The sequence below is a fragment of the Mauremys mutica genome, chromosome 1 (genome assembly GCF_020497125.1).
Source record: "Mauremys mutica isolate MM-2020 ecotype Southern chromosome 1, ASM2049712v1, whole genome shotgun sequence".
Classification (NCBI taxonomy): Eukaryota; Metazoa; Chordata; order Testudines; family Geoemydidae; genus Mauremys; species Mauremys mutica.
In genome coordinates this window covers 125617701-125643527 of record NC_059072.1, presented here as the reverse complement: position 1 = coordinate 125643527, position 25827 = coordinate 125617701, and the positions used below count along the sequence as shown (strand labels likewise).

General features: G+C 43.6%; 1 protein-coding gene across 1 annotated transcript in view; it reads right to left on the bottom strand.

Annotated features, from left to right (window-relative positions):
• PARVB (parvin beta) overlaps positions 1 to 25827 on the bottom strand; it is a 102891-nt gene that overhangs the window by 12184 nt on the left and 64880 nt on the right. The window contains exons 7-11 of the mRNA XM_044994779.1: positions 20873 to 20931; positions 19101 to 19120; positions 13716 to 13777; positions 7793 to 7861; positions 4948 to 5049 (exon numbers count right to left, since the gene is read on the bottom strand). Of these exons, the coding sequence (XP_044850714.1) occupies positions 4948 to 5049; positions 7793 to 7861; positions 13716 to 13777; positions 19101 to 19120; positions 20873 to 20931 (312 nt within the window). The remainder of the gene's footprint in view (positions 1 to 4947; positions 5050 to 7792; positions 7862 to 13715; positions 13778 to 19100; positions 19121 to 20872; positions 20932 to 25827) is intronic.

The window sequence follows — 25827 nt, the reverse complement described above, 5'->3', positions numbered from 1 at the left end:
TGATAAAAAGAAAAAGAAGGACGCGCCTGAAGTCCCAGCGTCGAGCGGCCGGAGGGGAGAGAGAGAGAGAGAGAGAAAAAAAAAAAAAAAAAAAAACGCACGGCGTCCGAGCGAGCAGCTGAGAGCTGCAGGGCGTCCGAAGAAAGGAGGCGTACCTGACAAGTGGCTGGGAGCCGCGGGGTGTTCGAGTAAGCGGCTGGAAGCCGCAGGGCATCTGACAAGGGAGGCACACTCGAACCAAGAAGTGAGCAGCTAATATGGGAACTGCTGCGTCAGCAGATTTGATACGCATCACGGAGCGGTGGGGAGAAAAGTTCCCCTCTGATGCGTTATCCCGCCTGTTGCGGTGGGGACGAAGAGGGGGACTTTCCGTTCAATCGAGTAGTAATACTGTTTGGGAGCGGTTGGGCTGTGAGCTCTGGAAATCAGTGGCTCAGGGCGATAAGAAGGTTTTCTCCCTGAGTCCAGTATGGCTCACCGCGCAGAGACGATTGAAGGAGCAGTTCTTACAGCAAAAGGTAATGGTGGAAGCTTATCAAAGAGATGCAAGTTCACAGGACCAGCTGATTAGTGAATTAAAATCTACAAAGAAACGGCTGGATTTGGAAGTGAAAGAATTAAAACGGGAGTTACTGAAACTTCGAAGTGAAAAGCAGTCCATTGATGTTGAATGCTCAAGACTTCAGAAGGAAGTATCCCAGGTTCACCAGCAGATAGTGGAGTTAGAAAGCCACCTCCAGTCAGTGCAAAAAGAACGGGATGCACAAATCGCTGATGGAGGAAATAACCAGGTTTCCCATGAACGGATTCAAGCTTTAGAGATAGAGCTGCAGGCTGTTAGCCACAGTAAGATGATGTCAGAGAAAGAGCTGCAAGAAGTAATTTCACTTACCAGCCAGGAGCTTCGAGAATCTAGGAGAAAGATAAAACTTTTGGAAGAAATAAACAAGAAGTTGGCCCTCGAACTGGAACATGAACGGGGGAAGCTCACTGGTTTTGGTCAGTCTAACATTGCTTTGCGAGAGCACAGCACCATTCTCGAAACAGTACTAGCAGAGAGAGAGGCAGACCTGGTGCAGCTGAATCTCCGGGTTCAAGCAGTCCTAAATATTCAAGCTTTACAGACTGCCTTCGAAAGAGAAAAGTCAAACGTTAATAACCTTCAAAAGCAGGTTGCGGCAGCCAAAGTAGATGCAGCACATAACCGTCGTCATTATAGAGCTGCGGTTCTTGAGCTGAGTGAAATTAAGAAGGAGCTACAAGCCAAAGAACTGTTTGTCCAAACCCTTCAGGCTGAAGCAGACAAACTACACGCTATTATTGAATGTGCTCATGCCTCTTTTAAGGCGCTCCTTTTAAGACAAAAAGGGGGGATTTGCAGTGAGCGGGCAGACGCCTTGGATAAGACGCCTGCCGCTCGGTTGCTGCAAGCTCTTAATTGGTTACATCTTGGTAAAAACAGCCAGGTGCCCCCCGCGATTAAACATGTCAACGGGATGACTGGGGAAGAGCAGGGTGCGGCCCCCCGACCCTCGGTCAAATGGTTTGATTATCAGCAGCAAATATGGAAAGGACCAGTTGACTTGCTAACGTGGGGCAGGGGTTATGTGTGTGTTGCCACTGATGCGGGTCCCAGGTGGATGCCAGCGAGGTGGGTCCGGCCTTGGTTGCGTCCTCCGGAGTGACGGCAGGCAGATGCGGAGGAGCCTCACGAGACGCGCTCAGATGTCGCGAAACCAGAGCCCCCGGAGGAGAGCTGTTTGTTAGCTCTGCCAGGACTTTTTCTGTCTGATCCTCCATGAATGAATTACTCACTTGAGATGATTTTTTGTGTTTGAAAAAAAAAAAAAATCTGTGTGGTACCATGCAATTATTATTTAGAACTAAGATTTATGTTTTATGTTCCTTGTTATGTTTTGTGTTGTCTGTTTTCTGGCCAGAATTGTTGTTGTATTGTCATGTGGTTTGATGTTTTTTTTTTCTTAAGACCCCCCACCACCCTCAGTGTCAGTTTGATCACCTGACAGCTGAGGGATGTTTTCAAAAAAAAAAAAAAAAAAAAAAAAAAAAAAGGGGGGGGTCCTGCAGAGGTTACATTATTTGTTTATTGTGTTTTGTTTTGTTCGTTTGATGTTTTTGAAATTATATGTTAAGGATTGAATGGTCATATAGGTTGATCTTATAAAGTTTTGTTTATGATAGGTTATAATGTTATGCTGTTATGAGTTGCAAATGTTTTATGAATAACATAATATTTGATTAAGATAGATTGTGGTGTTATGCTGTTATAAGTTAAAAATGTTTGGTGAATGTTTTTATCTTGTTTTCCTTTTTTCCTTTTCTTTTGATTGTAAATAAAGGGGGGAGATGTGGGATTGAATGTGAGATACTGAAGGCTTCTGGATTGAGAATTGTGAGTGAAGGGCTGGCTTTGGGCTTGTTCTCATTGGCCAGCTAATTGTGAATAGGTAGACAGGTGTGTAGAATGATAATTACCCTATGAGTTACAGCTGCGGCTGTGTGGGTTTAATTAACTAATTAGCAATTGTGATTGCTTATCATGTTGTATATAAGAGCATGCTGGGAATGAATAAAGATGGCTGCATACACACACACTCTCTCTCTGCTTGGACTTCGTTCCTGCTCTTGCGATGCAACACCCCCATGCTCTCCCCGTCCCCTCCCCATGATCCACATCCATCCCACATTACATGGGGGGTGGGAGGGGTACTGCTGTACAGATCCCAGGCAGGAGGACTCAGGAGATGCATGGAAGGGTTGGGAGCGGAGCAGGCTCCTCCTGTGTCTTTCCGGTACACCGTGCCAGCTATAAATATCTTACTGGTATGGAGTACCGTACCGTACCACCATACTTGCACCACTGCACAGCATGGAGGAGGATTACATAGCATGGAGGCTAACAGTAAACCAGGATATCTACACCAAGGGCCATCCCTGAAATTTTTCAAATGATATACTCCAGGGCTCCCTGCTGCCCCTCTCCCAGCCAACTACCCCGTGCAGGCACGCCCTGCAGTTCCTCCTACTTGTAGCAGGCCTCGAGGCTGTCACTCAGCAAGGACTGTGGGCAGAGCAGAGGGGAAACGAGCTGCTGGAAGTGGGAGGAGGGCAGGCAAGCCCTGGTGTAGGAGCCAGCCCCCCCAGCAGCAGCGAGGAGGAGCAGAGCTGGCTTCGCCTCTGCCACTCAGGTTTGGATTTGCCACCCCTCCACCATGACGGGGGAATGGTGGGGCCAAACCTCAACGGCGCTGCGGCCCTCCGTGCACTAGGTCCAATGCCCCTCACTCAATTTCAACCCTGTGGCACCCCATCATGAGGGAGGGCCCATGGGACCCAACCTTATTGGGCAGTTGGCAGCCAGCACTGGCCCTCCTCTCCATGGCTGTTGGGAAGGCCCAACATGGACGACCTGTTGCCCCTCCCAATGGCATGCAATATTCACAACCTACTTATCACTCTAGGCACCACTGGTCTACGAACTTCCCTGCAACAGCCTGGCAAATCCTTACCCTCTCCTCATAGCTCACTTTGTCTGTGATGCCCATCCACAATAACCCACTTTAGCTCACACGCCATCATTCATATCTTACCAAACTGAAAGTAATACATGAAAATGCTTAGCTAGAGTTTTCCTCTGGGTCTCCCAGTGTGCTGTCTGTGCACCTAGAGTATAAACCCTTTGGGGCAGGAACAATGCCCCCCGCCCCCCAATTCTGAAGTGACTTGTGCACAATCAGATCCCTGAGCCGGTGTAGATTCCTATTGACTTCAGTGGGGCTTTGTGTTGCATAATGCCTACGGCACGCTCATTGCCAGATCAGAGCCTACGTCTGACTGTGTGTCTGGTACAGAGTCAATCCCACTATCGGTGCTCAGCAAACGAGCTCTAATCCCAGTACTATCAGAGACCGGCTGTGTGGCCTTGGCCAAGTCACCACTGCTCTGCCTCAGTTCCTCGTGTACACGAGAGGTAATATTACTTATTTCCCTCTTTTACAGGGAAGTGACAAAAATTAGGAAAGATAAAGGATGGCTTTGTGGTGAAGGCACTGGACTGAGACTCAGAACATCTGGGTTCAATTCCTGGCACTGTGGTACTGACTGCCTGTGCTAGCTTGGGCAACTCACTTAGTCTCTTTGCGCCTCAGTTTCCCACATGTAAAATGGGGACAAGACTTCCTGTCTCCCACCTTTTGCCTTTCTTGGATTGTAAGCAGCTCAGGGCAGGGATTGTCTCTTATTGTGACTATATACGATGCCTAGCTGTTGTGTATTTGGTTGTCATGGGTTTTGTTACTATGGCAACTGAGTTAGACTATTAAGGGATAGCTCAGCCGGTTTCAACCGGCTGGGTGAGCTCTCTGTTCCTGTAAATAAAATGGAGGTTTTGGTTAGCTGTCTGCTCTCTGGCCTCAAGTGATTGCTTCCTACACCGGCTGCCCCTAGGACATAACACTAGCAAAATAGGGCCCTGGTCTCAGAGTGGCCTCTAAGCATTAAGTAATTCAATTGGAACATGTTAAAGTTCTATGTAAGTGCAAACTATTTATTATTTTATACCCTTTGGGTTTATAAACATCATCTGACCACAATTGTGCTGGACATCGCAGGACCTAGCTTTTCTTCTCTTAAATATGTTTATAGGTATTCATGTGCTGAATGCCTTTCTTAGCCTAGCTGCTGGAGTCATTCAGGAGGTACTGGCAAAGTCACTGGGATTTACACCTTTGTTTCACAGTCAACCTTTAAAGTACAGATTCTAGTAACTGCCAAATGGTACAACGAATGCATCTTTGCTACAGCCTTTGAAAGAAAGGATATGCTATACTCTGGCTTAATTGGGCATGAAGAGAATTCAGCCAATGGATGGAAAATTGCATGTGTGATATGGTAGTGAGAGGAGCACAAACTGGAATTTCTACTCACCTTCTGATCAAAACTTTCAGGCGTTAAATAAAAGTTGTGGAGTGGAACAAAATAGTCTTCAAGCAGACCCATGAGCAATACCAAATAGACGCCATCTGCAAACTGAGGAGAGATACTGGTGAAATTCCCAGATGGCAGGCAGGAGGCATTTGATTTCATGCAAGGCTTTGCAACAATGAGAAAAACCAAGATAAATAGCCCAAACTATTTACCTCTACTGGCAGCACTTCATTAGCTGGTTTACAGACATTTAATAATCTACTTTTTGCCCCACTCAGGGCTGGGAAGGAATTTACTGCACTTGTGTCAGAAATAGTAGGACCCTTGGCCAGTTCCTTTTCTCCCCTGACTCAGTCATCAAGGTCCTGTATCATGGTCAATATCCTTGCAGCTGAGGAATGCCAAACGGGTTTTTCTTTGGAGTCCATTGACCTAGCCCTAAGTGGCTAGACAGGTTGTTGCAGAGGGCCACAGGGATGTCTCCCCACATCTGAGAGCACTGTTTTCACCCCCCTCACTACGAATAACTACGTGCTACACTGACAATGGGAAACTATATCTTTAAAACATGACCCAGAAGACCACACACAATTCTTTTACACGCCTTTTCCTTGTTTTACACCATATGTAGGTTCACATGACATGGGATGAGGTGCTCGAAACCATGAGGAGAGCCATATCAAGCCTATGAAGAGAACAACCAGTAGAGTATCACTGCTCTAAACCGATACAATTCCTTTTAAATGTTGGTAGGCACTGTATATGTCAAACAGAATTCCCTATATGGATTCCAATACGACCTGTATGGCATCCCCTGGATTTTTTTTTTATCAGAGATAAGGTGGCATATTCAAAGAGTTCTCTGGGGCAGGAGCGGTCTTTGTGCTGTGTTTTTACAACATCCAGAACCATGGGGTCCTGGTCCATGACTAGGGCTCTTATGCTGTACAGTAATACAAATAATAAAGCAGTGCAACAATCCACAGAGACCTACACTTCTGAAACCAGAGTCACATAAATGTGTCATGGGATAAGGCACTACTGCTTTAGCAGAAGCGGAACCTCCTGTTAGCTGTCAGTAGACTTAAGGGGGAGATTTTCAAAGGCACAGATGGCAGAGCGGTGCCTAACTCCAATTGGAAATGAATAGGAGTTAGGGTCTTTGTTGCCATTTGTTCCTTTGAAAAATCTTAATCTACATCCGCTTTGTAGGCCAGCCACTAGAGGAAGAAGTTATCTGAAACACTTGACCAGGTCTCATTCCATCTAGTTAGGGACAGCAGTACAGATAACCCAGCCAGCACGTTCATGTACTATTGCACTATCTGACCAAAGTAAGCAACAGTTCAGTGATCAAAATTCTGTGTGATCTAGTAACTTGTCAGACAGGATAGTCTCTCAACCTACTTTCCAAAGCATAAAAATCCTTGTTAATTCTGACCACTTTGCACTGCAGTTTAGCAATTGCTTCCACAGTGAGTGCAATGATGGCGTTCCAAGATTCTGATTAATTCCTAAAATAGAAGAGTGTCTCATATAACCAATATTTCCATTTACTCTAACCTTCCCTGGACCATTTTCTTGTACTTTTTATATTCTTTGTACATTTCAGTCCTGGTGAATGGTGCTGGATTGACAGCCCTTGGAGATCAAAGACCTGTACCCATAAGTCAGACACCACATTGACAGCAATCATACAAAACTCTTGGGGCAAAAGGGTTGATCAAATCTCCATAGCCCAATTAATCATGGGTGTCTCAGCAGAGAGCTCAAGTGTATTTTTGTGATACAGATAGCCAGGCCCCAGAACTGGACTGAAACCTCCTATTCACTAAGGCCCCAGAACATCAATCAGTGGATGATCAATTTAATCCATATCAGCCTAGGCCAGATTCAGACCAATTACCTAAATGAAATGCTCAATAGTCCATAACCAATTCCCTAGGCTATCTAGTGCCCACACTTACTCTCCTGGGCAAACAGCAAAGAATAAGTTAACCACTTAGTCCCATTATAAAGCAGTCTATCTTTAATGAACTCTCTTCCACTACGCAGTGCAATTGTTTCTATTACAGCAGTTAGAACTATGCAAGCTTCTGATATACTCTCAGCTGAGTGAAAGCAACATGCCCCTGTGTCTCCAGAACTCACGTTTGATTGGGTTATAGTGTTTTGAAGGATATCCAATATGTAATCTGAGTTAAACACAGACCTGTACCACAACAGACCTATGCCACAACAATTACTGAATCAACTGAGGATTTATCCTGGTTCAGATCGACAGCCTGAATTCACACAATTGAGAAAGACATGCCGTGACCTGCTCTCATCCATAATTTAATTAATATAGCTAGTGCTTTGCAAATTTTTCCTTTGATGTGTTAGAAACATTGGTCTGAAACCCAGCCATATATTACAATCAACAACACAAACAAATATTAAATATTCTAAAACTTCCCTGGTTATCTGAAGCCAGGCAAGGTTACAAATTACCAGCAGTATCTGCTATAAGTCATGTGTGCAGTAAGTGGGCAAGAGAAGCAGCCAGAGGCAAACATTACTGCCAATTACAATCACCTACAAAATAAGGCAAACACACATGAGTATCCCTCCAAGGGAATAAAAAGGGAGGGATAGCTCAGTGGTTTGAGCCTGCTAAACCCAGTGTTATGAGTTCAATCCTTGAGGGGGCCATTTAGGGATTGGGGCAAAAGTCTGTCTGGGGATTGGTCCCTTCCAACCCTGATATTCTATAAAGATAAGCACACGCAAAAGAGTTTGCACAACTGAGGCCTAAATTAGTAATTTATACCTTGAGATTTATTTTCTTGTATAAAGCTCCTACCTGTGTTTCTAATTCTGTCACTTCCAAATTCAGCTTATTTAGGTGTTTGTTCACGAAGGTGATCAGAGACTGTAAAGGAAAATGACAAGGACTAATGAGGTTAGAAACAAGAACCGATGCCCATATGGTAGGGTTAATACAGCATTAGACTAAAAAAAAACTGGTAAACAATTGTCACAATACCCTCTTTGCCAGTGCACAAAAATAAAAAAAATATAAGAATTAAAGTGATATAGCAGTGTAAATTACTATCTCCACTGCAATAGTATTATGGCAGGAGTCACCTCTTACAAGTTATTTTTCTTAGCATGCAAGCACATTTTTAGTCTTGGAGGAAATGCTATGGTGGTTTTGATTCAGTTGCAGGTTCTTCGGGGGAGCCATGGTAAGCGGCAGGAGTGTGCGCTGCCTGCCTTAATTCTTTAAACAGAGCCACTTCTTGCACCAAAATTGTTCTATGGGAACTGGGCATTGGCACTGGGCTGAGATTCTTGAATGAAGGGATGGTCTGTGTGCTGTTTGTGGCCCCTCTGTTCCAGAACTGATGTGTGTATATAAATAAACAAGTTACAATAAGAATATACCCAGGCTCTGTAGGTCTGATTTCCATCCCAACAGGAACCTGGCCTGCAAGGCCCTAGACATCTGCTACCATTCAGCAGAGGGAAAACAGCAGCATGAATATATACTAAGGTATTTATCCCAACAACCTAGCCATCTGCTTAAAATATTTTTAGAGGGGACGTGGAGTCAGATTTTAAAAGTTTATATTAAATGGACAGCATTCACTTAAAATTCAATCAACATTTAAAAAATGCTTTAGCAGCAGTTTCAGAATGGAAAAATAAAAACTTGTCCAGGCCACAAGCCTAAACATGTTAGTTTAAATGTATCCTGGAAAATACCTCTTCTGTCCTGGTCCATGACTAGGGCTCCTAGGTGCTTTAGTAATTAGGGCTGTCAAGCGATTAAAAAAAATTAATTGTGATTAATCGCACTGTTAAACAACAACAGAATATCATTTATTTTAAATATTTTTGGATGTTTACTACATTTTCAAATATATTAATTTCAATTACAACACAGAATACAAAGTGTACAGTGCTCACTTTATATCTATTTTTGATTACAAATATTTGCACTGTAAAAAACAAAAAAAAATTATTTTTCAATTCACCTCATAAGGACTGTAGTGCAATCTCTTTATCATGAAAACTGAACTTACAAATGTAGAATTATGTACAAAAAAAACTGCATTCAAAAAGAAAACAATGTAAGACTTTAGAGCCTACAAGTCCACTCAGTCCTACTTCTTGGTCAGCCAATCACTCAAACAAGGTTGGTTACAATTTACAGGAGATAACGATGCCCGCTTCTTGTTTACCTGAAAATGAGAACAGGCATTCGCATGGCACTGTTATAGCTGGCGTTGCAAGATATTTACATGCCAGATGCTCTAAAGATTCAGATGTCTCTTCATGCTTCAACCACCATTCCAGAGGACGTGTCCATGCCGCTGATGGGTTCCCCTTGATAATGATCCAAAGCAGTGCGGACCGACACATGTTCATTTTTATTATCTGAGATAGATGCCACAAGCAGAAGATTGATTTTCTTTTTTGGTGGCTTGGGTTCTGTAGTTTCCGCATCAGAATGTTGCTCTTTTAAGACTTCTAAAAGCATGCTCCACACATTGTCCCTCTCAGATTCTGGATGGCTCTTCAGATTGTTAAACCTTGGGTTGAGTGCTGTAGCTATTTTTAGAAATCTCACATCAGTACCTTCTTTGCCTTTTGTCAAATCTGGTGTGAAAGTGTACTTAAAAAGAACATGTGCTGAGTCATCATCTGAGACTCCTATAACTTGAAATATATGCAGAATGCAGGTAAAACAGAGCAGGAGACATACAATTCTCCCCCAAGGAGTACAGTCACAAGTTTAATTGATGCATTATTTTTTTAACGAGCATCATCAGCATGGAAGCATGTCCTCTGGAATGGTGGCTGAATCATGAAGCAGCATTTCTGGCACGTAAATACCTTGCAAAGCCAGCTACAAAAGTGCCATGTGAATGCCTGTTCTCACTTTCAGGTGACACTGTAAATAAGAAGCAGGCAGCAATATCTCCCGTCAATGTAAACAAAACTTGTTTGTCTTAGCAATTGGCAGAATAAGAAGTAGGACTGAGTGGACTTGTAGGCTCTGAAGTTTTACTCTGTTTTGTTTTTGAGCGCAGTTATGTAACCAAAAAAACCATGCATTTGTAAGTTAAACTTTCACGATGAAGAGGTAGCACTTCAGTACTTGTATGAGATGAACTGAAAAATACTATTTCTTTGTTTATCATTTTTACAGTGCATACATTTGTAATAAAAATAATATAAAAAGTGAGCACTTTGCACAATGTATTCTGTGTGGTAATTGAAATCAATATTGAAAATGTAGAAAAACATCCAAAAATATTTAATAAATTTCAATTGGTATTCTATTGTTATAAGTGCAATTAATCACGATTCTTTTTGTGAGTTAATCGCATGACTTAACTGCGATTAATTGACAGCCCTACTAGTAATACAAATAACAACAACAATCAGATAATGCAAAGAAGCAAATTTCAGTTCCAATCTCTATGTAAAATAGTTACTCAGTTTTATGCTCAACAATTTAACATTGGTATTTGCACATGCTAATGGAATAATGCAAAGTCTTTGTCTGTTCTCTTCCAGATGAATATATTATTAACACAAGCTGGCACACATTAATGGCTAGTCTTCCTTTTCCCTCTGCCCCCAAAAAGAGGCATGTTGGAGGTGGAACAGAGAGTGGCCTGTGATCTGCATCAGAAGAACAGGCCCACAGGACTGTTCCAATTGTTGTAAGTGAGCATCCCTTTGGATGTGTTAATGAAAGTGAAGTTTAAGAGTGAAAGTAAAACATATGTGTGTGTGTGTGTGTGTGTTTGTTTGTGTGTGTGTAATACAACTTCTTGCAGCCATAACTGATGAATCACAACCTATACATCTACCCCTCTGACAGCCACAGTACACTAGTGAGATTCTCTAGCTGTGGAAGGGCACCCCTCGTACAACGCAATTGCTCAGATCAGACACTGGGTGATTATTTTGGATATTAATACCTGCAGTTTCTATCAAAATGCTGTATGGAAGAGTGCTGACATAAACACCAAGAATGATCCAAAACCCACTTGAAATTATGGGAGTCTTAACTGATTCTAAGGCTGATCTAAAGGCGGAGGAGACCTGAAATTACTTCAAGTCAAAGTTGCAGAAACTATCAAGAAAGAGGAAAAAATTCATAGGCAGGAGGTTCAGATCAAGCTGGAGGAGCGAGTGGAAATCCATCAACTTCATAAATTTGTTAGTCTCTAAGGTGCCACAAGTACTCCTGTTATCATCTCAGAGAGGTGATTAAGAAAAAGCAGAAAGACTACAAGGAGTGGAAGATGGGAAGGATTAGCAAGGAAAGCTACCTTATTGAGGTCAGAACATGTAGGGATAAAGTGAGAAAGGCTAAAAGCCATGTAGAGTTGGACCTTGCAAAGGGTATTAAAACCAACAGTAAAAGGTTCTATAGCCATATAAATAAGAAGAAAACAAAGAAAGAAGTGGGACCGCTAAACACTGAGGATGGAATGGAGGTTAAAGATAATCTAGACATGGCCCAATAGCTAAACAAATACTTTGCCTCAGTCTTTAATGAGGCTAATGAGGAGCTTAGGGATAATGGTAGGTTGACAAATGGGAATGAGGATATGGAGGTAGATATTACCACATCCAAGGTAGAAGCCAAACTCGAACAGCTTAATGGGACGATAAGGGGGGCCCAGATAATCTACATCCAAGAATATTAAAGGAACTGGCACAGGAAATTGCAAGCCCATTAGCAAGAATTTTTAATGAATCTGTAAACTCAGGGGTTGTACCACATGACTGGAGCATTGCTAACATAGTTCCTATTTTTAAGAAAGAGAAAAAAAGTGATCCGAGTAACTATAGGCCTGTTAGTTTGACATCCATAGTATGCAAGGTCTTGGGAAAAATTGAAGGAGAAAGTAGTTAAGGACATGGAGGTTAACGGTAATTGGGACAAAATACAACATAGTTTTACAAAAGGTAGATCGTGCCAAACCAACTTGATCTCCTTCTTTGCGAAGGTAATAGATTTTTTAGACAAAAGAAATGCAGTGGATCTAATTTACCTCGATTTCAGTAAGGCATTTGATACGGTTCCACATGGGGAATTATTAGCTAAATTGGAAAAGACGGGGATCAATATGAACATTGAAAGGTAGATAAGGAACTGGTTAAAGGGGAGACTACAATGGGTCGTACTGAAAGGTGAACTGTCAGGCTGGAAGGAGGTTACTAGTGGAGTTCCTCAGGGATCGGTTTTGGGACCAATCTTGTTTAATCTTTTTATTACTGACCTTGGCACAAGTGGGAATGTGCTAATACAGTTTGCAGATGACACAAAGCTGGGAGGTATTGCTAATACAGAGAAGGACCGGGATATCATACAGGAGGATCTGGATGACCTTGTAAACTGGAGTAATAGTAATAGGATGAAATTAAATAGTGAAAAGTGCAAGGTCATGCATTTAGGGATTAATAATAAGAATTGTTATAAATTGGGGAGGCATCAGTTGGAAATAACAGAGGAAGAGAAGGACCTCGGAGTATTGGTTGATCACAGGATGACTATGAGCCATCAGTGTGATATGGCCGTTAAAAAAGCTAATGCTGTCTTGGGATGCATTAGGCGAGGTATTTCCAGTAGAGATAGGGAGGTGTTAGTACCGTTATACAAGGCACTGGTGAGACCTCAGCTGGAATACTGTGTGCAGTTCTGGTCTCCTATGTTTAAGAAAGATGAATTCAAACTGGAACAGGTTCAGAGATGGGCTACTAAGATGATCCGAGGAATGGAAAACCTGTCTTATGAAAGGAGACTCAAAGAGCTTGGCTTGTTTAGCCTAACCAAAAGAAGGCTGAGGGGAGATATGATTGCTCTTTATAAATATATCAGAGGAATAAATATCAGGAAGGAAGAGGAATTATTTAAGCTCAGTACCAATGTGGACACAAGAACAACATTAGGACATTAGGAAATTTAGACTTGAAATTAGACGAAGGTTTCTAACCATTAGTGGAGTGAAGTTCTGGAACAGTCTTCCAAGGCGAGTAGTGGGTCAAAAGATATATCTGGCTTCAAGACTAAGCTCGATAAGTTTATGGAGGGGATGGTATGATGGGATAGCCTAAATTTTGGCAATTAATTGATCTTTGATTATTAGCGGTAAATATGCTCAATGGCCTGTGATGGGATGTTAGATGGGGTGGGATCTGAGTTACTACAGTGAATTCTTTCCTGGGTGCTGGCTGGTGAGTCTTGCCCACATGCTCAGGGTTTAGCTGATCGTCATATTTGGGGTTGGGAAGGAAATTTCCTCCAGCGCAGATTGGCAGAGGCCCTGGAGGTTTTTCGCCTTCCTCTGCAGCATGGGGCACGGGTCACTTGCTGGAGGATTCTATGCAGCTTGAGGTCTTTAAACCACAATTTGAGGACTTCAATAACTCAGACATAGGTTAGGGGTTTGTTACAGGAGTGGGTGGGTGAGATTCTGTGGCCTGCATTGTGCAGGAGGTCAGACTAGATGATCATAATGGTCCCTTCTGACCTTAAAGTCTATGAGTCTATGATTTCAATGAGCACTGGGCCAAGCCACAAAGCTTCAAGATAAGCACTTCAGTTGCAACTTTGGAGTGAAATTTGTATGATTCTGATGGGCATATTTTTTTCCACTGATACCCATTTTCTACAGGTTTCCAGACTTCTGGGACCTCTTTCTGCTTAAAAATCCACTACTGACCACAGTAGGAAACAAATTTGTAAAATATTTTACCTTTTTCACTACGCTGAGTTTATCTGGTGCGTGGTCAAAGAGGGTGTCAAAGGCATCTCGTTCTGATTTATAAACAGATGAAAGCAATGTTAGATACATCAATTCTGCTCTAACAGTCATATGCGGAAGCAAATTATGCATGTTTAATTTTCTTTGTTCCCTGTTTTAGGAAACACACAATGGAGATTCAAACAAAAATCAGTCAGCCAATATAGGTGTCTAAAGGCCAGAGCAAACTGCAAAGAAGCTACTCACATGCTTGAAGTTAGTCACGCAAGTAAGTGCCTTGCTGAATTAAGGCCTGAACACAGACCTGATTTCCCCCCATCCTCCATCCCAGTATTCAATGTAAAGAACAAGCATTTAGCACTTCCATAGCGATTTACACTTTCACAGGTCTGCACAAACACTATTTAATCTTATTTAAATTGATTTAAACTAATTAAATATGAGTGCATTACTTCTGTTGGAATTATAATGGTAAATCCACTGCATTTGATGAAGGTTGTATTCATACTGAAATCAACAAACGTCATTTTCCTTCTGTATGAAGGGAGACTGTGCATTCTCCAGCAGCTCCAGAGCCACAGGCCCCAAAGAGGTTGCCCAACTCTTTTTTTTCCCCTTGGTCCCACAAAATGCTTAATTTGTACTAAAAGAGGTGTCAGGGCTCCAGCGATTTTTTTACATTCATAACTGATGCAGCAAGCCCAGAGGTGCCGGAGCTCTGAACTGCCAAGACCAGAGGTACTGGGGCTCAGCCCTGGCACACCCTGGCACAAATTAAGCACTGGTCCCACATCACTTTCTCAAATCACTTTAGACACAATCTATGCTCTGGATTCATATCATGCTATGGTGGTTTCAGCCTTTAGCTTATTATTAGAGCGGACAGAAATTTCCCAAATTTTGAGGGTCTGGATGAAATTTTCCATTGCAAACTGGATTTTCAGTATAAAAAAAATACTGAACATTTTCAAGCAAAAATATTTAATTGAAAAACATTCAGTGTTTTGTTCAGCTATGGAGTTGGCTGAAATTTTTTTATTTTTGTTGAAAAATTTCAACAAAATTGACATATTTTGAAGATTCAGTAAAATAATTTGTAAAACTTTCCATATTTGTTCGCTTAAAAACAGATCTACTTATTATCCAAGCTCTACATAGGGTATTTATATGCCCGCTCCCCCCCCCTCCCCGTCACCATAGTATCTCAGCATCTCAGAATCTTTAATAAAGTTAATTTCACAACACTTCTAGGAGAGAGGGGAGTGCTACTATTCTCATTTCACAGAAGGGAAATAGAGGCACAGTGAAGCTGCGTGACTTGCCCAAGGTCGCAGAGTTTGTGGCGGAGGAGGGATTTAAACCTAGGCCTCCTAAGTCCTTCATGGACCACATGCCTTGAAGACTATTTCTCATTATTTTGAATAACAATGAGATGATGCACCTAGTCCCAAACAAACAGTGTGAGAGATGCTATGAAGAAAGGAAAAAAGTTAAACAGAGGCAATACCAAAATGCTTGCTTTTCATTCTAAAGGCACAGAACTACTGCACAATATGGCACATGCTGTAGCAGAATCTGCACCACGGGAGAACAGGGTGAGGAGGGAGACAAAAGGGAAGCTATTCCATGCTACTATATAGGAGTGGTAGGAAATGTTGGTAGGCATTGCAGACCGCCCTCAGTTCCAGGAGGTTGACGTGTAAGGTGGACTCCGTGGGCATCCATGTGCCCTGTATAGTGTGCTTGCATAGATTCACTCCCCAGCCGAGGAGGGAGGCATCAGTGGTAAGTATCACAGCAGGTTGAGGTTGCAGAAAAGGGACCCCAGCACAGACATTGTCAGGACATGTCTACCACAACAGTGAGTCCTTGACCTGGGTTGGCATGGACAGGAGTTTTTGCATGCTGTGCTTGTGAGGAAGATATACTGTATGGAGCCAGCCCTGAAGACACCGCATGTTCAGCCTCGTATGTTTGACTTCAAATATAGCGGCAGCCATAGGTCCCAGAAGTTGGAGGCATGTACGTGCTGGGATTTGGGGGCATGCTCGGGTGGTTGAGAGTAGTTGTGTTATCACTGTGAACCTATGAGGTGGTAAAAATGCTCTTGCCCACTTGGCATCGAATAGAGCACCAATGAATTCCAGCATTTGCACTGGGGTTAGTGTGGAGTTTTCAAAATTAACAAGGAGGCCCAGTTTTGTAACGAGTGTCATTGTAGTGTGGACTGCTAGGAGCGTTTCGCTCTCAGATGGCACTTTGAGAAGGCAGTCATCTAGATACGGAGAAATGGTGATGCCTTGTTTGCAGAGGAAGGCCATGACCACTGCGAGTACTTTGGAAAAAAGTCACGAGCTGTGGATAGTCTGAAGGGTAGTACCCTATACTGGTAGTGACCATGGCCAATGATGAATTGTAGGAAACGTCTGTGAGCAGGGTGTACTGCAATATGAAAGTACGCATCCTGTAGGTCAAAGGCCGAGAACCAATCCCCCTGTTCCAGTGCTGGGATGATGGTGGATAGGGTGACCATCTTGAAATGTTGTAATTTGACAAACTTGTTGAGATTGAGAAGGTCTAGGATGGGGCACTAACCACCAGACTTCCTTTGTACCAGGAAGTTGTGAGAGTAGAAATCGCATCCTCTGTGTTGTGGAGGGATCAGTTCTATGGCTCCAAGTTGAAGAAGATGTCTCACCTCCCACTCCAGAATGGGCTTGTGAGAGAGGGCCCTGAAGGGGGAGGGGAGTTGGCGGGATGGTATAGCTAGGAAGGGGATGGAGTAACCTTCCTTTATTATTTCCAGGACCCATCTGTCCAAAGTAATGAGCATCCAAGATGGTAAAAATTGAGCTAGGCAGTTGCCAAACTGTTGGTTTGTAGATGGCGGTACAGATGGTAGGGGCAACTGGAGCAGGCAGGAGGTTCTCTGGACCTCAACAACACCTTCAAATTTCCTGCTTATTAGAGGGTGTGTGGGACAATGTCCCTCATGCAGGCGATTGTGCCCGTCAGGTCGGGGACGTCGGTGTTGGTTGTCAAACTGCCACTGTGGGTAGTATGGCTGAGGGCGAGATTGTGGAGGGAGCTGATATTTTCCTGGTCTTTGCTGTGGCTGTGGCATGTATATACCAAGAGATTTTAGAGTGGCTCAGGATCTTTCAACGAGCGTAAGGAGTTGTCCGTGCACTCAGAAAAGAGTTTTTGTCCCTCGAATGGGAAATCCTCGACCGTATATTGCACCTTCTTAGGGAATCTTGAAAGGTGCAACCATGATGCACATTGCATTACTACTGCAGTAGCAATAGACTGGGCAGCTGTATCAGCCGAGTCCAGGAAGGCCTTCAGGGTCGTGCAGGCTATTAAGTGACCTTCTGAAATGAGGGGCAGGAATTGTTCCCTTTTTTCCCTCTGGCAGATCCTGGTAAAGTTCCTCCAGCTTAGAATAAATTTTATAATGATATTTGGCCATAAGGGCCTTGTAGTTGGAAATTCAAAATTGGAGGGTAGCAGATGAATAGGATTTTCTGCCCAAAAGATCTAAATGTTTCCAGTCTTGGTCAGGATGACCGGATTGGGATTGGCATTGATGGCCTTTCTCTTACACCACATTCACCACGAGGGAATTCGGGGCAGGATGTGAAAATAAAAACTCCACATTTTTTTGCAGGTACATAATATTTCCTATCTGCCCGTTTGCATGTAGCGGGGATAGAGGCTGGAGTCTGCCAAAGAAGGTTTGCAGGTTCAAGTAGTGCACCATTAATAGGCAGGGCAATTTTTGTTGAGGGAATATATGGTTGCATCCATGGGGGCCCCTGAAAAGGCTGGGTGCCCTGAATTGCGGCAGGGTAAGGCTGATAAGTTGATGTCGATTGCCCTGATGTTGATGGGGCAAGATTATCACCCATGTCCTACTCGACATCAGGAGATGCTGTCCTTGTGGGAGAGCGCAAAGAATATGTCGATTGAGAAGTGGGTGAAACTTGGGACACCTCCTGTCTGAGGAGTGGAGAATCTGGAGTGTCAGATATTGTGAGGCCTGACAGCTGTGTGAACTCCTGAGGGTGATCTCTGGTCATTGCCTGTGTTGAGCATGGTAGTGAGGTGTGATATGGAAAAGAGTCAGCAGATGGCGCCAGAGAACTTTTTGAAGCCATAGCTTGTAGGAGTTTGCAACCCCGCCAGAGTCTCTCTCAGAACTGAGAGCTTCGGGGGTAGAGTACAGGGGCCGACTGGCAGGGGCGGCTCCAGGCCCCAGCACGCCAGGCGCATGCTTGGGGTGGCATGCTGCGGGGGGCGCTCTGCCGGTCGCCGGGAGGGAGGCAGGCGGGCAGCCTTCGGTCCTGCCTGCGGGAGGTCCACCGAAGCCCTGGGACCGGCGACCGGCAGAGCGCCCCCTGCGGCATGCCACTGTGCTTGGGGCGGCGAAATGTCTAGAGCCGCTCCTACCGACTGGAGAGCGATCTGCTCTTGATTTTTGGTGGGTCTTCACTAGACCCGCTAAATCGACTGCCTGTGGGATCGATCTCAGCGCCTCGATCCTGGCTGTAGTGTAGGAGCAGCTTTGTGCTTCTGGTCAGAAGCCGTTAGCACCACGGATCTAGCTGGGGATGGCATTCCTGCAGTTTGCACCTCAGGAGCTAAGGGAGGGACCGCTCTCTTCTTAGTGTCAGCCTGGTCAGAGGATGATCTTCCCTTACTCGCAGGAGGGGAGTGAGGGTCGGCAGACAACCTTACTGAGCGTGAGGGTCTCTCCGGTGAGGAGTAAGAACCAGGGTTCGACGCTGGTTGCAGGGATTTTTCCACGAGGAATAGTTTGAGTTTAAGGTCAATCTTTCCTTGTTCTTGGCTTTAAGCCCAGACAGCGGGAACACTTCTGGGAAACGTGTCCCTCTCCCAGGCAATGGATATACTGTGTGTGGCCATCCATTATAAAGGAAGTGGCCCCACTTAAACCTAGAGGAGCCAGGCATAAGGGCGAGGGAGTAGCATCCCTGACAGGAATTAGAGAAAACAAAAAACTAATTACATTTTTTTTTTTAAGGATGAAGGAAAAGAAAAGAAAATGAAGGAGCTAACTAACTATGAGAGGGAAAAACAGGTAAGAGACTATCTAAATTACAAAGTAGGCTCTGCTAACTGTTCCGTTCCAGACCACAGGTGGTAAAGAAGGAACCGTGGGCGGTCAGACTGCACAGCGCAGGGCAGGACTCCCCACAGCCAGTAACAGAGCTGTTCCAGCCATGTGCTCCTGCCCTGTGCAATTGCCTGCTCCACTGACCTGGGCTACCCGAGATACACTTATAAGAAACACAGAGATGCTTTGTCACTGTGTTTGACAGGGCAACTTCCAAAGGTTAATGTGTTACTTACCAAATCTTCCCATCATCATCCTGCAAGTGAGAACATGAGAAAACATACATTTAGTTCATGAATCATTACCTTCAATGAAAAGACCCTGGGCTTAATGGACCTGATCCTGTGCGGTGCTAAGGACCCTCAACCCTCACTGAGGTACAAGTCTCAGCACCCAACAGAATCAGACCCAACATGCTGGAGGAAGGGAATAGGCCAAATTTATCCTGGGTGTAACTCCACTGATGTCAGTGAAGTTACACCGAGATCAGTGAGGCCCAATGATGCAAAAAGCGTAATAATTACTTTTCCAAGTCTAAGGGTGAATGAATCAATATATATTATTATATACCAAATCCGTGTATACATTTAGATAATAGATTGCATTACACAGTTCAGAATAAGCATTGCCATGGTTAGGTATATCACAGTTTTATTTAGAGAAAAAAATATCTATATATATAGCTTATATATGGTTTGCATATTTGTATGTTATGGAAATAACATAGGCCCATACTACACATGAATCAAGTCCTCAGCTGATGCAGTCAATGGAGCGATGCAGATTTACATAAGCTTAGAATCTGGCCCATCTATATGTATAGAAGAGTGTTGTGGGAGTTCTGTACAGGGTTTAGTTTTGTTGACTGTTATAGGTTTAGGTTTGGGGTGGGGGGAGGTGTATTTCTAACTTGTGTCAGAGCACTTAGGATTTTAGATAGGTGTCTTATTTATTTAGATCTACACCATATAAAAATACACACAATTACATACACACACTAGCACCTTTCCCCCTAAAACAAAACACTTTACAAACTATATCCAGTACCACTGAACTGCAGCCACCTCCAAGAAAGAGGACTGCCAAGCACACTGCACAAGCTGGAGGAAGGAGAGTAATTTTGGCCAAAGACACCATGGCAAACCTCCATTCCCCTTAAAAGGACCATAAGAGATTTAATGTCTACACAGAAAAGCTGTGCCCTCATTTCTGAAGGTTTCATCCAAAAGGACCCCCACAGAGCAAACCACCTGGTAGTCCACTTAGCTACAAAATGATAAAAGGTTGAGACATCCCTACAGGGAGCCTAGACACTGATGAGCTGGAGAGGACTCATGTAAGCCCCTTGTTAACACTGCGTTTAGGCCCCATGATGGAGAGTCTGAGCTTTCATTTTTAGCCAAAGTGCATTTCTATCCCTTTTCCTTTGGGAGAACTGTAAAAACAGAAAGCAACGTAGATCAGCTGCAAAGATTAAAGGGACTATGCTACTGGGCTCCCACTGTGCAGCACGAGAATGGGGAAAACTTACAGATCCTTCCCACGCTCTATTCTTATGTGAAAGCAGTTAGTAAATTTTGAGGAGGTGCCCCAAGGAGGCATCTTGCGGATCCTCCCCAAATTCCCTATACTGCTCTTTTAACAGTGTGGTGCAATAAGGATGGACAGAAATGGATTATACAGAGGGGGTAAAGGAGACAGCAAAAAATTGTTGCGCAAAGATCATCAATGACGTATTAGGGTAAAGCTAAAATCATTTGTTAAGGAGAAATATTTTTCCTTTGCAATGTATTTCCAGCAATAAAGTGGCTTCTGCATGAAAAAAGTTGTGCATTAAGGGTTTCACAGAGTCAGTTAATCTGATAAAATGAAAGAGCATAAAAATTGTTTGAGTAATGATACACCATATATACCCCCTACGCTACGATCCTCCTTCCCCCTCCTCCACTTCCACCCCCACACACACTCACACTCCCCTCTGTCAGATGGATAAGGATTTTCTGCTTACTCTGTCGTGGTTGTGAGCTCCTCTGTAACGTGAGCCGTCTGGAGAAGGCCTTCCCGTTTCTGGAAACCAAGATATAAAAGTCAGAAAGTAGAACTGTAATGGAGGAGGAGTTCATAAGAGTTCTGCAGCATCCCACTCCCATTAGCATCCCAAAGGAGAGCACACATTTTATCTAGCTTTTAAAATTAAGTTTCTGTAGAGATGGGGCAAGGCAACTGACACAAGGGGTTACGATTTAGCACAGTGGCATTTATCAGACTGACAGCCAAATGAATGCTTAGGAGGCATATATCTGCAGCCTATAAATTCACTGGCAAGTCTCCTCAGGCGACAGGAGTCTAAATTCTGCCTGGATCACAAATTAGAGAGAGAGTTTATCAATCCCATCTGAAGTCCCCAGTGGATATTTGTTCATGACACAAACATCAAAAAATGGTTTAAATGAATTGGCAGACCCCAGAGCAGTCTGAGGCTGGGATAACAAGGGTTGTTACCAGAGGTCAGGGTTGAGGAGCACTGGCATAGCTACCAGTGTGTGAGGGAAGCTTGCCCAGCACAGGAATCTAAATGTGGTTGAGTCAGTCTCTCTCTTTCAGGAATAACAAATTCACTGAGGAATTGTCGGGCAGGGGGGAGGGGGGAGAGAAGACTGACTATTTTATAATGGAAGTTATTTCCCTTTTACTGGACTTTTCAGGATGATTTTCTGCATGACTAAGATCTGCTCTGCCCTACAGAGAGCTAGTGCGTGGTGAGACTCAGTTACAAAACAGGTTTCCCCAGACTCTGTTCAAACATGGCCTTTATGCTGTAGACGAGACCAAGCTGTGCTTTAAGCATGTCCCTGTGCCATGTTGGAGCCTTGGGGACACATTTCATTGCTGTAATTGGGTCCTCCCATATGGTAGTTTTCTAACTCAATGCAGAGCCAGTGTTTTTACTTACTTACTTACATTCATAATTTGCCCTTCCACTGACTACATAGGAACCCTACAAAATTAAGGGATACATCATTTCCCCTCTGAAGGAAGAGAATTTTTTTCCTCTTCTTCCTCTCACAGCTTTAGATGCTGTCTTAAAGAGCTCAGATCCCAGCAGCTGACTTCCAAGCGAGTTTTGTCAAATTGACTTATGGCTTGGTTAACTCAGACTGCTGCTTCAGGACTAGCTCTAATTCTGGTATCCAAGGCAAACCACCCCCCGGCGTGAAACCCTCCTATTCCTCCCATGCCCTCTCATTCATTCTTGACAGTTGAACCACAAACATCAACAAGAAATGGTTAACGAGAACATCACTGAAAAGAGGCACCCCTCTCTGAAGCATTTCGGTTATCCCAAGAGCCATTGCAGGAATTCCTTCCTGTCACCCCTTCTTCACAAAACAAGAACAGATTTGCTGTTTCTAGTGAACCAGCGAGCCTGGCCTGGAGCAATGTTGGAAGCAGCTGTTATCTCCTGTCATTTTGCTGTCATGTCTCCTCTCCAGGGCCTGGCCCTGTACTGTACTGAGGACACCTGTCCCACTGTGTCTTAAGAACGCATCAAATCCATCTCATGAATACATCAGATTCTGCACCCACCAGGTGGCCAAAGGATTACTGCCTGGATGGTCTAATAATGTAAGATGGGATGACCATGACCACAGGGATGGACAAATAAGGAAGTCTGAGTGAGTGCCAACACTGAGTGCCCATTCCTCTGCTCTGCTTCCTAGATTGGCTTCTGCAGCCACCTTACAGCCCAGAGGCAGGAAGCAACAGCTGTGAGTAAATGAATTCAGAAAGTAAAGCTGGTGAATAATGGGTCTTAAATGTTAAAAAGGAAGAACAGAAGTGAATCCTGCTCCTGGTTTGGCTGGAAACAGTCACTGGAGGAAAAAATGCTGATTTTTAGGAGCTGAGCATGCTGGTCCTACAGCAGTCTTGGCACCTAGTCCCATGCATCCGGCCAGCCCAGGCACAAGTGATCAAGGTTTGGTCCTGACCCTTTACATTGCAATCACGGAATAGACTTATTTTTCCATGAACACCACATACCTTCCTCACCTCCGGCCTCTGACTTGGGACTCCAGCTGTTGGAGGCAGGGCCGGCTCCAGGCACCAGCCCAGCAAGCAGGTGCTCGGGGCAGCCACAGGGAAGGGGCAGCATGTCCGGCTCTTCGGCAGCAATTTGGCGGCGGGTCCTTCACTCCCTCTCAGAGCAAAGGACCTGCCGCCGAATTGCCGCTGAAGACTGAAGCGGCGGCGGTAGAGCTGCAGATCGCGACTGTGGCCTTTTTTTTTTTTTTTGCTGCTTGGGGTGGCAAAAACCCTGGAGCCAGCCCTGGTTGGAGGATTATCTCAGATATACCCCCAAAAACCTTTTAGTACCACTGAGGCCAGATGTGCTGCACATTTGTGATATTAAGTGGACTAGGAGAGAGATGGACTCAGTCTAGGTAAGCCTTGAATATAATCCCACAGACACTATGCATAATCGACTTAAGCACTGCCGTTATGATGATTTATGAATAAGTCTTTCTATAGTCTCCTGATTTAAAATATTTCTCTATTATAAAAAATTAACTGATGTGAATCTATCTTTCAAATGAAAGTTAAAACTTGGGAGGGGGAAGTCAGCTGGGAGCAAAGCCTAAGGATTTTCAGTTCTCTGCTTTAGGCAGGTACATCAAGGGTTTCCTCTTTTTTGGGGGGAGGGAGGAGGAGTACTGAACAACTCATATATTAAAGCTGTTCAGCAGGTGCAACCTTAGCCCAGCTAACTCAGTATCCAAGGCAGCTACTTATAGAGTCGTACAAAACAACAAGTTAACTTGAGCTCAAGACTTCATGAGTAACAGTAAAAGTCAGATTGTCATGCTAAAAACAGTTTATATTTCATACACAAAACATTTAAAAAAAGAAACAAAATACCACCACTTGTCAATTTCAAGAGGCAATTAATACTGATTTTGCAACAACCCACCCTGAAGTTAGACACACTGCCATCTTGTGGAGTCTGTCATAATACAGTTATTAAGTAGCAAGTATATGTTTATGCTGTACTAATCTCTCTCTTATGTGAAATATATTTCTTGCTATGTGTGGTACAGAGATTATAGTTCTTTCTGCAAAGAGAGAGAAAGCAGAAAGACCTCTTTTAAACATAAACTTGCATTCTGCATATACTGTGCAGCATGCACTCAAAAGACTACGAGGTATAAACCCAGATCAAATTGCACAGTTTTTCCAGATCCTACATGTCCCCACCTTTAACTGAATAATTGAATCCAGACAGCACAGGAAAGCATTAGCCTTTCTCCTCAAATCCAAATCAGTGTTTTAAAGAAATGGTAGAAAGGGCATTACATCTTTCAGGACCTGCATAGACTACTTCCTCTCACCTGCAGCATGATGCTATGATAAATTTGTTTTATTTCATTGGGTAGGCTCATAGAAACCAGAGAAGGAAAAGACCTACTAGATCACTGAGTGGCTACCAGGTTATTTGTTAATAATATTTAGCACTATTGTAGGGTTTTCACCCATAGATCAATGAGTGCTTCATCAATGTGGATATATTATCCCCATCTAAAAGCTGGGGACACTGAGAAATAAGGAAGGTAAGGCAGGATTTTCAGAGGCACTGACCTCAGTTGTAGCTGAGAGTGCTCAGCATCTCAGGAAACAAAGTCACACAGCAAAAGCCAGGAACAGAACCCAGTTTCCTGAATCCTAGTCCCATGCTTTATACATTTGACCATGCTCTCTCCCTAAGGAAGCGACTGCAGGTTTACCTTGCAGACTTCTGAACCAGCAGTGTAAATGCCGGGAAGTCTACTCTAATCCACCCCACTCACACATTTAGCCTTAAACAAGGCAAAACACTTCTTTAAGGGATCCCACATCCCTAAGACACCAGGCACCAATGACTACATTTACCCAGAGAAGTCCAAACACTATGGCTGGAATTATTTAGCTATTGTAAAAAATGTTATTAAATAAAAAACTGAAAAAAGAACATACATTGAAGAAAACAGCAAATGTAGCAATAAAGAAAAGAAAAAAGAAAAGAAGCTAACTTACAGCAGAATTTAAAAAAACAAAAGCTGGAAATACAGATAGGATTTTTAAAAAAGTAGAAGCTGGCAGGTTATTAAATTAACAACATTATGGAAACAGGCAGAGGTTAAAAAAGTAATAATTAAATGAAACCGAATCCTGTCTATGTAACCTCATCATCTTATCATTGCTACCCTCACCTTTCCTGCCATTTCTCCTGCCTATTGTTTGTTAGGACTTTTCTATATTGGAAATGGTCAGCCGGTTTCAGTGAGACCTTGTCTACACCACAAATGCTTTCCCATATAGCTCTATTGGCAGAGCCTCCTAATGAAGACACAGCTTATGCTGACAGAAGGCATTTTTCTGCCAGCATAGCAATACCACCTCCCCAAAGGACGTTAGTGATGTTGACAGAAGCCCTCTTCTGTCAACATAGCTGTGTCTGCATCGGGGGTTGTGCCAGCATAGCCATATTGGCTAGGAGGTGTGGTTTTTTCACACCTCTGACCGACATTGCTATTCTGACAAAAAAAAAATCTGTCAAGGAGACCTGGCCTAAATCAATTTAAAGCTGATTTAGTTAACCCATGCAAAATTCCAAAGTGGACATACTGAGGCCATGTCTAAAACTACAAAGTTCTGTTAGCACACCTAAATTGGTTGGGGTGTGAATAAAAAAATATCCTATAGCCACTTATCTCTATGCCAGCTAATCCCCCAGTGTAGATGCAGCTATATCAACAAAAGGGGGCTTCTGTTGCCATAGCTAAAATGGTTTGGGGAGGGGGTGTTACTATGCCAACAGAAAAATTCCTTCTGTTACTGTAAGATGTATCTACACTAGGGGGCTTTGCTGGTACCGCTATACCGGCAAGGCATTTGTAGTGTAGAAAAGGCCTCAAACAAATAAGG